We start from the raw sequence: 15,398 nt of genomic DNA, 5'->3' as shown, positions 1-15,398 counted from the left end.
TTGGCCTCCCAAAGTACTGGGATCACAGGTGTGAGCCACCGCGCCCAGCGTAGAGTCTCTTGAAGCCTCACTACCAAAATAGAAACTCCAGGAGGTTGAGGAACCCCGGATTCTCTGCTTTGGTGAAGCTGCAGAATCCCAGTTAAGTCACTCCTCACTCCTATTTTAACTTCCTCTCTGTAAAATGGGAACAGGAATGCTACTGCGTACTGATTAAATGCAAAGTGCTTAGCACAGTGCCATGTAATAAATCTTATCATCCTTCGTCTGTGGACATTAGCAGAGGAAGAGAAGGCAGAACTGAAGGAAGGTTGGTGATGGGGTGTAGGGGATCCTCTGCCTAATACATCATTGTGTTCAGTGGGACTCTTAGTTTAGGAAAAGGAAAGGGACAGATGAGCCCCTGTTCCCCACCCTTGTCCCCAAAGGCAGGAAAGATGGAAGAGAGGTTCCCGGTTATTGGAAGAGCCTTTTATGCGTTGGGGGCATGAGAGTTAATGTTATTTATTCATCTTCTGAAAATTCATGTGCTGATATTTAAATACTTATGTCATATTTACTCTTTTCATGAAGAAATAGAAACTTAAGTGCCTAGGGTGATTTTTAAACGTAAACATTATTTGAAAGGCAGCAAATGCAATATTTTGGCATTCTATTCTGCGTTTAATTCCAGGGGCCTTAACAACCATAGCTAAAAATGTACTGAGCACCCACTATTTACTGCGTAACAGCCCGGCCCTGTACCCTCATCTTGAATTAGGTTCTGTTTTCAGCCTCTCTTCCACGTACAGGAACTGAGGCACAGAGATCTGAAGAAACTTTTCGAGATGATAGAGCTGGTGAGTAGCTGAGCCCCTCTGCAGCTGGGCCGCATCCTCCATGGGCATGTTGACTCACTTGACATGTCTGCTCAGAATTCCTTAGGGTCTCCATGTCTCATCCCCACTGCTGGTCTGGGGCAGCTCTTTAGGGATTCCCTTGCATGGACAGCTGTAAACACCTTGACCTCTTTCCCCTTCACCTTTTTGTCCCTGTCAACACCTATTGGTCCTGTAGCTCTTCTGTTGGAATCTCTGTTTCTGTTGTTTTCTATCTCTTTTTTTTTGAGACAGAGTCTTGCTCTGTTGCCCAGGCTGGAGCGCAGTGGCGCTATCTTGGCTCACTGCAAGCTCTGCCTCCTGGGTTCATGCCATTCTCCTGACTCAGCCTCCTGAGTAGCTGGGACTGCAGGCGCCTGCCACCACGCCTGGATAATTTTTTCGTATTTTTAGCAGAGACGGGGTTTCACTGTGTTAGCCAGGATGGTCTCTATCTCCTGAACTCATGGTCCGCCCGCCTCGGCCTTCGGAAGTGCTGGGATTACCGGCTTGAGCCACCACGCCCGGCCTGTTGTTTTCTATCTCTCGCTTGTTTATGAATGAATATTCATGGTTTCACTTGCTCTTGCAATGTCACTCTCCACTTTTTCCTCTCCATGGAGGTAATATAATTTTTGTTGTAACAGATGATTATTTTTAGGAACATCTTTGTCTCAGACGATCTTTTATCAACTCTTTTCCCGCTTAACTACTTGGGTCAGCTTGTAATCATCATCATGTTCTAGGGGACATTTAAAAATTATTCTTTTTCAAAAGTAAGACAGTGCTAGATAATCAGTAAGGTGACTGTTGTTTATAAGAATCTATTGTATATTTCAAAATAACTGAAAAGGAATAATTCAGATGTTCCTAGCACAAAGAAAAGACAAATATTTAAGGCAATGGATATTCCAATTACACTGATTTGATCTTTATAGACTATATAAATGTATTAAATTAACACGTGTCCTAAAAATATGTACATCTGTTATGTATCAATAGAAAAATTAAAAGAGAAAAGAACATATTTTTTCATGTTGCAGTTGGCAAGCTCATGAGCATTTAACATGTAAAGTTAAGTAATTATAACTTTACAACTGCAATTTTTACGAACCATAGTAATGCAACATCCAGGGGTCACCTACAGTGTCAGATGCTGTGGGAAGGGTGAGGGTGAATCACACAGACTTGCCTTCCAAAGACCAGCTTTTCTTGTTGAGGGTGCTAAAAGGTGCCCATGACCTAAAAATAGGAAGTAATCATATAAGGTAGGGATTCAGAGAAAGGAAATACATCTTTTCTTCTCCACTACTGTATATTAAGTTAATTTCCCTAAAAGACTGCAGACACTTACTTGAAATTTATGTGAGTGGCTGAGCCCAGTGGCTCACACCTGTAATCTCAGCACTTTGGGAGGCCCAAGTGGAAAGGCTGTTTGAATCTGAAAGTTCAAGACCAGCCTGGGCAACATAGCGAGACCCTGTTTCTGCAAAAAATTTAAAAAATCAGCCTGATATGTTGTGTGTGCCTGTAGTCCTAGTTACTTAGGAGGCTGAGATGGGAGGATTGCCTGAGCCCAGGAGGTCCAGGCTGCAGCGAGCCATGATTGCACCACTGCACTCCAGCGTGGGCAGCAGAGCAAGACCCTGCCTCAAAATAAATAAGTAATAAAATACAGTAAGTTAAAAAATTTGCATGAGAACTATCTTTTGTAAGAGGTATTAATCAAAAGACTCAACTCAGAAAGAACTAAGTGACTATGACTACTGGTCCTTGTGGCCCTGGATGCCTGCCACCTCCATGCTCTGGGGCTCTGTGTAAATCCATAGGCTCATTCCTCTGGGATGCCTTCCTGCCCTGCCACCTTTCCCTGGCAGATGACTGCAGAACCCATGCCCTGTGAACCCATGCTGAGCCAAGCACAACTTCTCTGTCTTTTTTTCTACCCTTTTTTTTCCTCTCCTCAGTTTTTCTAAAGTAAATCATGCTGTCGTAAGTTTGATTTTAGAGAGAAACTTCTTGGAGTTTTGAGAAGCCAGCTCAATACGACAATATCCTTCCTCTTTAAGGCAAAATAATATTCCATTGTCTATGTATACTCCATTTTTTAAATCCGTTCATTTGTCAATGAGCACTTGAATTGTTTCTACCTTTTGGCTACTGTGAATAATATTATTAGCATAGCCGTTCAATCTGTTTGAGCCCCTCCTTTTAATTCCTTTGGATGTATACCCAGAAGTGGAACTACTGGATCATATGGTAATTGTATTTTTAGTTTTTTTGAGGAATCACTCTACCATTTTCCACAGTGGGTATATCATTTTTCTTCACACAAACAGTGCACAAGGATTCGAATTTCTTCATATCCTGACTGGCACTTGTTATTTTCTGTTACTGTTATTGTTGTTTGTTTGTTTTTAGTAGTAGCCATCCGAATGGGTGTGAGGTGTTATTTTGTGGTTTTGATTTGCAGTTCTCTAATAACTAATGATGTCTTCATGTGCTTATTGTCCATTTGTATATCTTCTTGGAGGAAATGTCTATTTACGTTTTTTTTGCCATTTAAATCAGGTTAGTTTGTTTTTGTTGTTGAGTTCTAGGAGTTCTTTATGTATTCTGGATATTAACCACTTATCAGAGATACAATTTGCAAATATTTTCTCCTACTCAATGGGTTGTCTTTTTACTCTGTTGTGCCCTATATGTGCAGAAGTCTTAAATTTTGTTATAGTCAAATTCATTTATTTTTCTTTTGTTGCCTGATCTTCTGGTGTTATATCCAAGAGATTGTTGTTAAATCCAATGTCAAGAAGCTTTCTGCCATGTTTTCTTCTGATAGTTTTGTAGTTTTAGGCCTTACAGTTAGGTCTCAAGTCCATTTTGAGTTAATTTTTGTTATGGCATAAGGTAAGGGTCCAACTTCATTCTTTTGCCTGTGGATATCCAGTTTTCCCAGTACTGTTGGTTGAAAAGATTGTCCATTCCCTCATTGAACAGTCTTGGCAACTTTGTGGAAGATCATTTGTCAGGGTGTAGTCTTGAGTCTTTGAATTATAAACCTTCAGCTGCCTGTGGCCAATCTCCTTCTTGGATTCTACTGTCAGAGCCACTATTCTAATGCTTCATTTACGTTAGCATGACTCTGCTTAAAAGAGCATCTACTGGCCAGGCACGGTGGCTCATGCCTGTATTCCCAGCACTTTGGGAGGCTGAGGTGGGCAGATCACTTGAGGTCAGGAGTTCAAAACCAACCTGGCTAACATGGTGAAACCCTGTCTCTACTAAAAATACAAAATTAGCTGGGCGTGGTGGCAGGTGCCTGTAATCCCAGCTACTTGGGAGGCTGAGTCAGGAGAATCGCTTGAACCCTGGAGGCAGAGGTTGCCGTGAGCTGAGATTGTGCCATTGCACTCCACCATGGGAGACAAAGCAAGACCCTGTCTCAAAAAAAAAAAAAAAAAGCATCTACTAAAAGCTCTTCATTTTCCTTGGCATTTTGCAAGTGTGTGTGTGTGTGCACACTTATTGCAAACTCTTATCTCTTACACCCTTCATGGCACTGTTGCACTTATTACACTTGCTGCTTCTCACTGCAGGCTGTTAAGGCTGTATGTTTGTTGGTTCTTTTTATTTAATGATATAAAAAACTCTGGAAGCCCAAAGTCTAATAAGTTGTATGCAACAACCAGAAAACTCTCTCGCTAAAAGTAGGTCCTTAACCGACTGACTTAACACCCTTTGGTATAGCATAATCAAAGGTTCTGCAGTGTTTGGAGATGGAACACTTGTTGAATCCAATAATTTGAAGAAAGATGCTACCTAATTTCCATAGTAGTTAGCAAAGCTTAGTCTAAAATGAAGAGTACTCCTTTTATGAAGCTTAAGCACCATATACATAGTGCATGGAATTGTGTTGGGGCATTTTCCAAAATGCCAGCCACTCTTGCAGCTCACATGACTTGGCTGTACTGACAGACGTTGTAGGAGTTGGTTCAAAGTCATTATCATTGTTTTCGTTACGTGAAGGTCTGGGGATCGTTGCCCAGGGCACAGACCAGTTTATGTGCAATTTTACAAGACTGAGAGCTCAGAGCTGCCATTCATTGTTGCAGAAGCAGAGTGTGGAATTCCATTTGTGAATGTTCAGTTCTTCAGCAAAATTGAAGGAAGCACATTGACATAATTGCATAGACTACACTCTTGTTTCTATAGAAACAGTCTGTTTCATGGGGAAAGGTTCAGGAGTCTTGTTCATATTCCTCCTGGGCAGAAATTTTCTGGAATGGGCTCTGCCCCATCCTTCGTCAGTCACTGAGTGCAGGGTGAAGGGAATATCCTCCTTTCAGAGGACATCAGCCCCCGACTCAGAGGTCCATGGGCTCAGCTGTCTTATTATCAGGCTTGCTCAGTTCTTTTGCTGCCATCAAAAGAGAAACTGATTTCCCTTAAAGCCAAATGAGCCAGGGCAGCCTCTGACATACGGCGTTAGAGAGATCAACCTGTGATTATATAAATGTTATGCCTTCATAGTTGAAACAGTAATTCTTTGACTTATTAACATTCCATTGTGTTTTGAGTTGGATTTAAACTCTGTGATGTATGTGCGTTTATGTATCTTTAAGTTATATTGATAACAATAAATAATATTTCTCATTTTTTATTGGTGTATAGACTCGCTAGAACTTTGCCTTGAGTTGCTTTGCTTTGGAAGGATAGCTAGACAGCTATGTGGTGGACACATAACCCAACAACGTCACTGACATTGCTTCTCTCTTGTGTTGAGCTTTATAGCAAAACTTTGACATTAAATTACTCATGCAGCAGCTCACCTTGTATCTCCTATCTTTGCCATAAAAATCAGCTTAAGTAACGTTATGGTATATCTTTATAGTCTTCTATGACTGGCAACTTGCAGTGTATAAATATTCTATTTTCCTAGATAGAACTGAAAGGATACAAGTAAGAATCTCTCATCCTTCGAGAATTTTGTAAAGAAAGGCAGGCAGGGCTTGAATTATAATTACAAGAGAAGTCCCAAAGAAAGCCCTGCTCATATGTGTTTCCACCATGTCCTTGTGATGCTATGTATGAGACTTTAGGACTTGAATGTGCTCTCCTCTGTCTTTCTCCGGCACGAAGTATTAACATACATGTATTTTTCTCCACAGTAAAACCGACCGTAATTGACGTTGACATTTATGTTAACAGCATTGGTCCCGTGTCATCAATAAACATGGTAAGAAGCTCCTTTATTTTCTGATCTAACGGCTGTTGCACCTCTTCTTGTTACATTCTCATTGTGGATTTCTTTTTGAGATTTATCATGCAGGTTTAAAACCCACACTGACTTCTTAAATCTGTTAGCACTTATTGGAATATTGAAAATGGTAAAAAAGAAATGAAGAAATAGAGCTTGTGATGGTAGTAGCATTTCGACTTTTAGTTTCTTCTTTCAATATCCAAGAGACCTGTCTTTTATAGTGTTTCTTAGGAAAGGATTCGAGATCACTCAGATTATACTTTTGTCTTCAGTTTGGACTTTGAGAATAAATAAACTGCCTCTGCTTTTTAGTATGGGATCAAATATGTGCTTTCCCCGAGTAGGGTATTCCCACAGGCTTATAAGCCAATTCAGCTCAAGAACTATTGGATGTGAAAGAAGCCCTTCCCTGTGCAAAAGTGCCTGGCTATGAAGCAAGTGTGGGGGTATTGGAATACGTTAGGGTGAGAGCCTTCTGTGGTGGGCTGAAGGCCACAGTCCACCTGCCAGCAAGGGGTTAACAGGATTACCTAGGATCCCCGAGCAGGCCTGGCAATTGGAGCAGGCCTGGCAATTGCAGCCTCAAGCGTTGTCAGGAGCTCCCGCCTGCGGAGGTCCTGCCTGTGCTCCCTGCACATTTGCTCCTGATTTGGGGAGACATGTGAGGCCGAGGGAGGGGAATTGCCAAAATGCTGACTTAAATGTCTTCTTTTCATTGCAGTGCTCTGTGGATGGAAATAACCCCTCCAAAATTAGTTGCAAAATCATTTCTTTTCATTGCCAGATTTTAAAAGTGTTCTTTTCTCTGGTGATATAAGGGTTCCATGCAGGGGTAAAGTTATATTTGTGGGTGATTCACTTAAAAAATCTCCATATCATCCCTAAACTGGAGCAAAGAAGTGGAATGAATAAAGGAGAATTATTTCACACAACCTATGTGCTGCAGATGGCTGTATATTAAAATCAAGTTGTGAGTGTAATATTCCCTTTTCCTGAAATGTCATTATTCAGTTGACGGCATAGAGTAACCCTTTCTTATGTATGTTTCTTGTTCTGGAGTTTTATTTTCTTGCATTTGTTCCACAACCGTTTATTCAACACCTTTATGTCTAACATGTATTTATGTCTAACACTCAAAGAAGAAGTGCCTTCCTGGATATATGGTTACAGAATTATTACAGGAAGTCAATTGCATTTGCATATAGAGGGATTTTCCTGCAGGCCTTTAACTTTAGAATTTACTTTGTGCCTCGTGTTAGGCTTTGTTATTGGAATCGACGGGAATTTTCATGTGGAAATCACGGGCTGCAGAGAAGGAGGCCGAGTGAGTGACAGGCTCCTTCAGGGTGATACGGCCCTGCTGCAGGAGTGGGAGGGACTTCTCCAGTGAGGTCCTCTTCATCTGAAACTTGACGGATAGGCAAGAGTTTGCTAGGTGGGATAAAGTTTGAAGGTCCTTAGTAACACAGGAGGACAGAGTGCATCACACAGCTGGGGACGAGGGAGTGATGTGTGGAGAGATGCCTGGAGAGGCACATGGGGGCAGCTGTGAGCAAGGCCCTGAAGCTGCAGTTAAGGGTCAGACCTCAGCCTTCTCTTCATCCAAAACAGATCCCTGCATTTGGAAACCGTGAAAACCTTTTCCCATCAGAGATCTGAGCAGGTCATATTTCATGAGATTAGTTCAAATCCAGCCCAGGCACGGTGGCTCACACCTGTAATCCCAGCATTTTGAGAGGCTGAGGCAGGCAGATCACGAGGTCAGGAGTTCGAGACCAGCCTGGTCAACGTGATGAAACCCCGTCTCTACTAAAAATACAAAAAATCAGCTGGGCATGGTGGCAGGCGCCTGTAGTCTCAGCTACTCGAGAGGCTGAGGCAGAAGAATCGCTTGAATCCGGGAGGCGGAGGTTGCAGTGAGCCAAGATCAAGCCACTGCACTCCAGCCTGGGCTACAGAGCTAGACTTCATCTCAAAAAAAAAAAAAAAAAGAAATCCAGTAAGATCACTAGTCAGACCCCTCTCTCCCTGAAAAAAAACAAAAACTACATGATGATGCAGAGCTCGCATTAGGGACTTGAAATCATGAACTCTGATCCTTCCCTGTGGGGTGAGAAATGACCTTAGAATGGCCGGGGGCATCATAAGCCCTGGGCCCGGGAGAAGAACACGTGTGCACCAGCGTCCTGCTCATCTGGAGGCTGACACAGCAGGTTTCCAAGGCTGAGCTGTGGCAGGATGTGGAGTAGAAAGCTTTCTTCTATTAACTCTCTCATTTGTAAAACTTGCCCTGAATATTTTGAAACTTTAGTCCAGTTAGTTTTCTTTCTAGCATGGCTCTCTACCCTCCCGAAGGGGTGGGGAGCCAGTGTGGCTGCCTGCTGCTGTGTGAGTTGGAAGCAGCTGGCACGCAGCCCTGGGGAAGCCGAATGCTAGCAAGTGCTTTCCTCTGCAAACAGTGCCGAGGCCATAGTCAGCGCTCAGCAGGGATGGCACTGTCTAGGCCATTCTGGAGTCTGATTTCCTGAGGAAGACACAACGTACTACTAGCCTACCTTGGCTCAGCAAAGCATAGAGGGCAGGCAAGGGTTTGTTTAAAACGCACACACACACACGCAGGCACACATGCACACACTCATGCACACACACAGGCACACACACGTATGCGTGCAGACACGCATCACACGCACACACAGGCACACACACAGGCACACACACACGCACGCACACAGGCACACACACATGCACACACATGCACATTTACATGTTTAATTCCCATGTTCTCCTTGGGCTAGTTGCTGTGTGTCTCTCTCTGTTCCTTCACGCACATTTGCCATCCGACTAATGTGAGGCACCGTGCTGGGTGAAGGTGAGACACCATGAACCAAGGCCTGCTTTGGTGGGGCAAGTCTGTGGATGAGCTGAGTGCCAGAGTGGAGGGAGGTTCCCTTCTAAGCAGCCTGGAGCTGGCAGGCTCTGGCTGGCCTGAGGGAAGTTTCAAAGCCCTCAGGAGGCAGGGGCCTCGGGGACCACTTCTGGAAGAATGAGTGTTTCTTACCTTTGCGCTGCGAATGCTTTGCTGGTACGCCAGAATGATGAAGGCATCTCACATTGCTGAGCACATTACATATACCTGCTATGTCTGTGAAACCAAACAACGCAATTTTAAAAGAAGTAAAGGGCTTAAAAATGAAACACAGATCTTAGGAAAAATAATAGAAATTTGAAAGTAGAGAACTGACGGTGTAGGTGGGTATTGGGGACTGAGTTAGCAATAAAAAAGAATATAAGAAAGACTAAAACAATCAAAGAATAGAAGATGAGAAGAAGCACAATTTAGAGATGCAGACAGGGTTTAAGGATGTAAATTTGTATTGGGGCTTTGACCATAAAGGTAAAGCCTGGTAAAATTATGGCTTCTTGTCCAAATAGTCATTTAACAATCAATGAAACAGGGAGCAATGACTATTTCACCTTCTCCTTCCTCTTCTTCCTCCTCCTTCTGTCACACTTTCTGCCTTTTATTGATATTATTAACACTGAAGGTTCCGCCTCAGCCATTCCTTCTATTGAGTGGAAATGAAGTTGTGTCTCAATCTATTGTTTAATAGATTATCTTTATCTTGTTTATCCTGGAGCTGTTTATGCTTTTTCTAGTTATTGAGATTAGAAATGGGACCAGGGGAATGTTCCTTTACATGAAGCTTTCACAGCATCCTCTGCCTTTGTTGCTGCAACATACCTAAATGTGTACCATTCATCCTAGAAAGTGTGCGTGGTTTGTTTCCACACCAGGAAAGCTACATGCAAGGGAGCTTGTGAGTTTATTTTTGAGAATATCCACTTCAAGCAGCCTTTTAGGAAAGCAAAGAAGAAAACCAATACTCTGACACTTACTCTGTGCTATTGACCCCAAATCCTTTAATCTTCACAGGACCTTGGTGGAGAAGATATTGACCTTTCTGCTTGTTTGTGTCCAGTAAGTGGGAGCTTGTGGAGGAGATCTTAGAGCAAGGTTCTGAGTGTGCCCTGCTTGGCAACAAAGCCCTGGCTTTGTTTCCTAATCAATAAGGACACACAGCAGCTGTACATACCTGTAGGGTCACAGCCTTAACATGGAACTCAAGACATAAAAGGCTCAGTGTTAGGATTGCTTTTCTGTGTTTTTTTTTTAAGAATAAAATTAATAAATTTTATTTTTTGAGCATTTTTAGGTTTACATAAAAATTGAGCAGAAAGTAGAGTTCCCCTGTATATTTTCCTCTACAGACAGACAGTCAGACACACACACACATACACACACACACACACCACACCACACATTATTATTAACATCTTGCGTTAGTGTATTTTATTTGTTACAATGGGTGAATGCACCTTAATCCATCTTTATCATCCAAAGCCTTTGGCTTACATTAGGATTCACTTTTGGTGTTGTTTATTTTATGGATTTCGACAGATGTCTAATGCCATGTATCTGCCACTATAGTATCTTAAGACTAGTGGCACTGCCCTTAAATCCTCTGTGCTCCACCTGTTTATCCCTTCCTCTGCCCAGACGCTGGCAACCACTGATATTTTTACTGTTTCCATAGTTTTGCTTTTTCCTAAGTGTCATATACTTCAAATTATACAATAGTCAGCCTTGTAGGATGGCTTTTTTTCCTTCGTTTTAAAAAGTACTGATACTAATTCATCTGCGGAAATCTAAGACTTGTAGGATGGCTTTTTTTCCTTCGTTTTAAAAAGTACTGATACTAATTCATCTGAGGAAATCTAAGACTTGTATGTGACTATAGAGTGACCATGTGTTACCAGAAATTAATGGGATGGCTCTGTGGATTGTGGGACAGGTCCAACATCACCAGAATTATATTATATGATAGATAACCTACATGTTTAAAACTGAGAAGATGACATGCAGCCAGAGAAATCATAAGAGAACACATGAGGCCTCTCAACCTTATCTCTGCTCCATTCTGCTTGTGGCTGAAGCTTTAAGAAGTGAAGTCAGGATACCAAGTCCTGATTAGGGCCTGTGGAAGGTAAATTCCATTTGGACATTACTGGAGGATGATCTATTGCTTTGTGGAACTCTTTTGGAGTCATCTAAACTCAGGAAAGTTTAAAATAAGTGACAGCTGAAGCACCATGGTGCCCCTGACCTTGTTTTTTCTTTGCATTTCTCCTGCGTAAAGTTCTTAGCAGTTTTTGCATCTGTAGTTTGATAACTTTCAGCAGTGTTTGAAAAAGAGTGGCCATTATTTCTTCAATATTGTTTTGGCACCGTTCTAGGACTCTGGTCATATGAAGGTTACATGTTTCTCCCAGGTCCCACTTGCTTTTATGCTTGTGCTGTTTTTTATTTCTTCCTTTGCACTCCATTTTTCGGCGTATGAAGTTACTCTTCATCTCTGTCCTGTGATCTTTTAAAGCTGTCTATTGAGTTCTTGATTTCAGTTATTATGTTTTCAGTTCGAAAATTTTAATTTGATTCTGTCTAATGTATGTTAGTTCTCTGGTGAGATTCTCCATCTTGCAATCTGTTTTCTGGAACACATTAACCATGAAGTCCCTGCTGCCATCTCTGGTTCCATTTCTAATGTCTGTTTTCTTGCTTCTTTCTATTACTTGGTATGCCTGATGTATTAGTTTGTTTGTATTGCTGTAAAGGAATATGTGAAACTGGGTAATTTATAAAGAAAAGAGGTTTACTTGGTTCACAGTTCTGCTGGCTGTACAAGCGTGGCACCAGCATCTGCTTCTGATGAGAGCCTCAGGAAGCTTCCAATCATGGCAGAGGTGAAGGGGGAACCAGCATGTCAATGGTGACAGGGAGCAAGAGAGAGAGGGAGGAGGTGCCAGCCTCTTTTAAACAACCAGATCTCTTGTGAACTAACAGTGAGAACTCACTCATTACCATGAGGACAGCGCTAAGCTATTCATGAGGGATCCATGTCTATGATGCAAACACCTCCCGCCAGGCCCCACATCCAACAAGGGAATCACATTTTAACATGAGATTTGGAGGGGATGAAACATCCAAACCATATCACCTGGTGATTTTCATTGTGTACAAAGATTTGTAGAGGCATTGGGTGGTTTTTCCCTTGCCTCTCTGTAGGTCTGAGCTGGCCTTGCAGAGGGCTCCACTGGGCTCTGGTTCCCCTACCTTTCTGCATCGTTCCCCAGAGGTCCCAACTGAGGGCCTGGAATGTGTCAACACCAAAAAATGGCTGAAAATACAGCCCTTCTTTTTAAGCCATTTTTACTATTGTTTTTTAACCTCTTATGTTATACAACTTAGTCAGTAAATGTGTCGAGGAGATAGCCAGTATTGGTTGGCTTTCTTCTCTGACATTCATATTCCCTGAAATTGTGGCCCCTCCTTTTCTGACTCCTTGGCCAGTTTTTCCCTCAAGCTCTCCCGGGTTCTTTATTGTCTCTGTCCAGGTTTTCACATTACGTGCCCTGTCAGCAGAAGACAAGTTCTCAGGGGAAGTGGCGTGCAGGAAATGTTTACCATGGTGAGCCTGCTGCCTCTGTTTTGGCTTCTCCAAATGGATTTTTGCTTAGCTTTCTCGCTTGCTCTTAGTGAGAGTGCCAGTCTACTGCAAGGTATCCCATCCTAGCCATGCATCATTGATTTGGAAATTTAAGTTTAGGTGGAATAAGGATTGATTCTGGATAGCTAGCAAGGAAAAGTAAGTTGGAGCAGAGTCAAAGCAGATACAATCTGACTGGGAGATTTTTGTTGTTGTCGCTTTGGTAACCTCCTGAACTGCCTTCAGGTTAGCGAATAAGAGGATTTTCTAGGGTCCATTGTTTTCAGGTTTTTTCTATAAAATAATGATGCTTTGAATGACACTAAAGGATACGAATTATGTATTTATTTTAGCAATATTAGCTTTAGATGGAAAAAGCATGTGGCCCTTTTCAGTTGTTTAAGAGGATGATGGTCTTATATGTGGTTTTAATATTATTTCATAAAATGAGCAATATTTCATTTTCCATTTGAAAAATGAAAAAATTGTATTGCTGTCATAGTTTTTATTGTGGTTTTATGCATTAATATAGTATATAGTAAATGTTCAAAAGGATTGTTTGTTGCTATTCTTGCTGTTCTTGCTATTATATTACAACCTGTAAATTTTGTGACACTTTCAGTTTTATGTCATCCATGAATTCTCTCCTCAGTGTTCATGGCCTTTGGACCTGAGGAATTGGCATTACTGGCAAGCTTGTTAGAAATGCAGAGAATCATGCCAAACCCCAGATCTCCTTGAATCAGAATCTGCATTTTAACAGGATCTCCAGATCGTTGTCATTCACCTTAAAATGTGAGGGATACCATCTAACTCATCATGACTTCTCCATATGAGAAGCATGCACAACTTACCCTGTATGAAAACGTATATGCCTGTGTTGATGCCTTAATTTGATGTTTTCTATTCCAGAAAAGCATACATCTCCTCTGGCTTTGTGGATCTCCTGTCGTCCTCTTTCTGCAGAGTTAGAGAATAGTCCATCACTGAAGATTCAGGCCATGCATGTAACTCAGGGCCAGTTCTCTTAATGCTCTCATTTTATGTTGGGGCAAATTAAGAAGTCTGCCCATGGCCACATGGTCAGTGTGTTATTTGTTTTATTTTATTTAAAAAAAGAAGTGAAAAATAATACCTTTGCACATTAAGTGTGTGTGTTCAAGATTTGTTTCATCACTGGAAGAATAACTCTTTCCACACTAATAATAGGAACAATAATATTTAAGATATACATGTTAGTAAGTAAAACAATAGAGTAAGACCCTGCAGGAGCCACGCAAGGTATGTGGGAATGATCTCTGCAAATTAACAAAAAAAATCTCCAAGAACAAAAAAGAAGATGACACTTAAAGGCTTTCGAGCCTGAGATCCATCGAGTCTTGTTGTGTGGCAGATGCCCATGAGCCCTGGACCAAGGCCCACTGTCTTTTTGGTCACTTACCCCAAGCATCCAGTCCAGAGGCCCTTGTAAATATATGTCAATATAACAGTCCTTATCTCCCTCTGCCTCTCACATGCATGCCTGCTAGTCTGTTTTTCTGTGTGAACACATCCTGCTCTACACGCCTGCACACTACTGTCTTCAGGTCACAATTTTCTTAGTTAATAGGCTTCTTTTGCTCCAGTAGTCTTAGCTAACACTGTGTCCAGGGCTTCTGCTCTTTTGAGGATGTAATCCTGACATTAAACCTATGAGGCCATGGCTGTCAGCACCTAAGATCACGGGTAATGGAGTGACGCAGCTTAGGAGACTCCTCTGAGAGTTCACAGGCCGTCCATCTGGAAGATGAAAGGACCACCTCGCACATGTCTCCATCCCTGGAAGAAGAAGGGAACCTGGGTGGGCTTGGCTAAAAGGCATGTCTGACGTGTAAAACTGCTTAATTTTAAACTCACACTCTGTGTCCTCTTTTCTCTGTCCTCTGGTGTCTTAGAACTTCTCACCATTTTATACAAAATGTCATTAGAGATGCCAGCTGGTAGGATGGGGTGTTGTCCATTGTAGGAATGAATGGGAACTTTTCAGTGATTTAGGGACACTGAGATGTCGGTAATCATGATAAGACACCGGATCTTTGTTAGCAGCGATCTCATGCACTGACTCCTTCAAATGTGTGAATAGCTTCTTATTTTCCTTTCATCTTGAACTTTTGCACTTCGATTGGATATTTCACAATTGATTTTCCTCATTCTTCACAGTGTGAGCTACATAATGTACCTCTGACAAGAGCACCATCTTTATGTTCCACAAAACTCCTTTTGTGAAAAGGTGGGGCTGTTGGGTTGGTCCCCCTATTAGCACATTTGAAGAAACTCTCCCGCTTCACCTTGACAGGTTTGCTGCAAGCCCCTGCACAGGCCACACTTGCCTGGAGACAGGGAGCCACGTGGAGCTTGCCACAGCCGGGTGTGCGTGGACAGCAGGATTGGGGAAGGACAGGAGGAGGCACTGTTATGGGCCCTGTGGTGGGTGCTGATGTGCATCTTACACAGAAGCCCCTTGGGCAGCACTGTGGAGGATGGCGGTGGGGGCTGGAAAGGCTGAGTTACACAGATGTGAGGGGTAATGTAAAATTCCAGGGTGGGCAATGGTGAGTTCTGAGTCTGAAGATTTGCAATGGGCTGCAGAAGAGGGTGTGGATTCGAGAAATATAACCTCCAAGACATGATTGAATGCACATATGCATTGAGGAGTGGGAGAAGTCAAGGGTAACTCACATCCTAACAGCATTTGCT

The 15,398-nt window shown here is 42.3% G+C and overlaps 1 protein-coding gene across 2 annotated transcripts in view; it reads left to right on the top strand.

Annotated features, from left to right (window-relative positions):
* GABRG3 (gamma-aminobutyric acid type A receptor subunit gamma3) overlaps nucleotides 1-15,398 on the top strand; it is a 578,311-nt gene that overhangs the window by 50,104 nt on the left and 512,809 nt on the right. For both annotated transcript variants that reach the window (XM_024232594.2, XM_054531348.1), the window contains exon 3: nucleotides 6,026-6,093. In XM_024232594.2, the coding sequence (XP_024088362.1) occupies nucleotides 6,026-6,093 (68 nt within the window). The remainder of the gene's footprint in view (nucleotides 1-6,025; nucleotides 6,094-15,398) is intronic.

The sequence above is a fragment of the Pongo abelii genome, chromosome 16 (assembly GCF_028885655.2).
Source record: "Pongo abelii isolate AG06213 chromosome 16, NHGRI_mPonAbe1-v2.0_pri, whole genome shotgun sequence".
Taxonomy (NCBI): domain Eukaryota; kingdom Metazoa; phylum Chordata; class Mammalia; order Primates; family Hominidae; genus Pongo; species Pongo abelii.
Note: the sequence above shows the minus strand (reverse complement) of the source record. Positions and strands in the feature narration are given on the sequence as shown.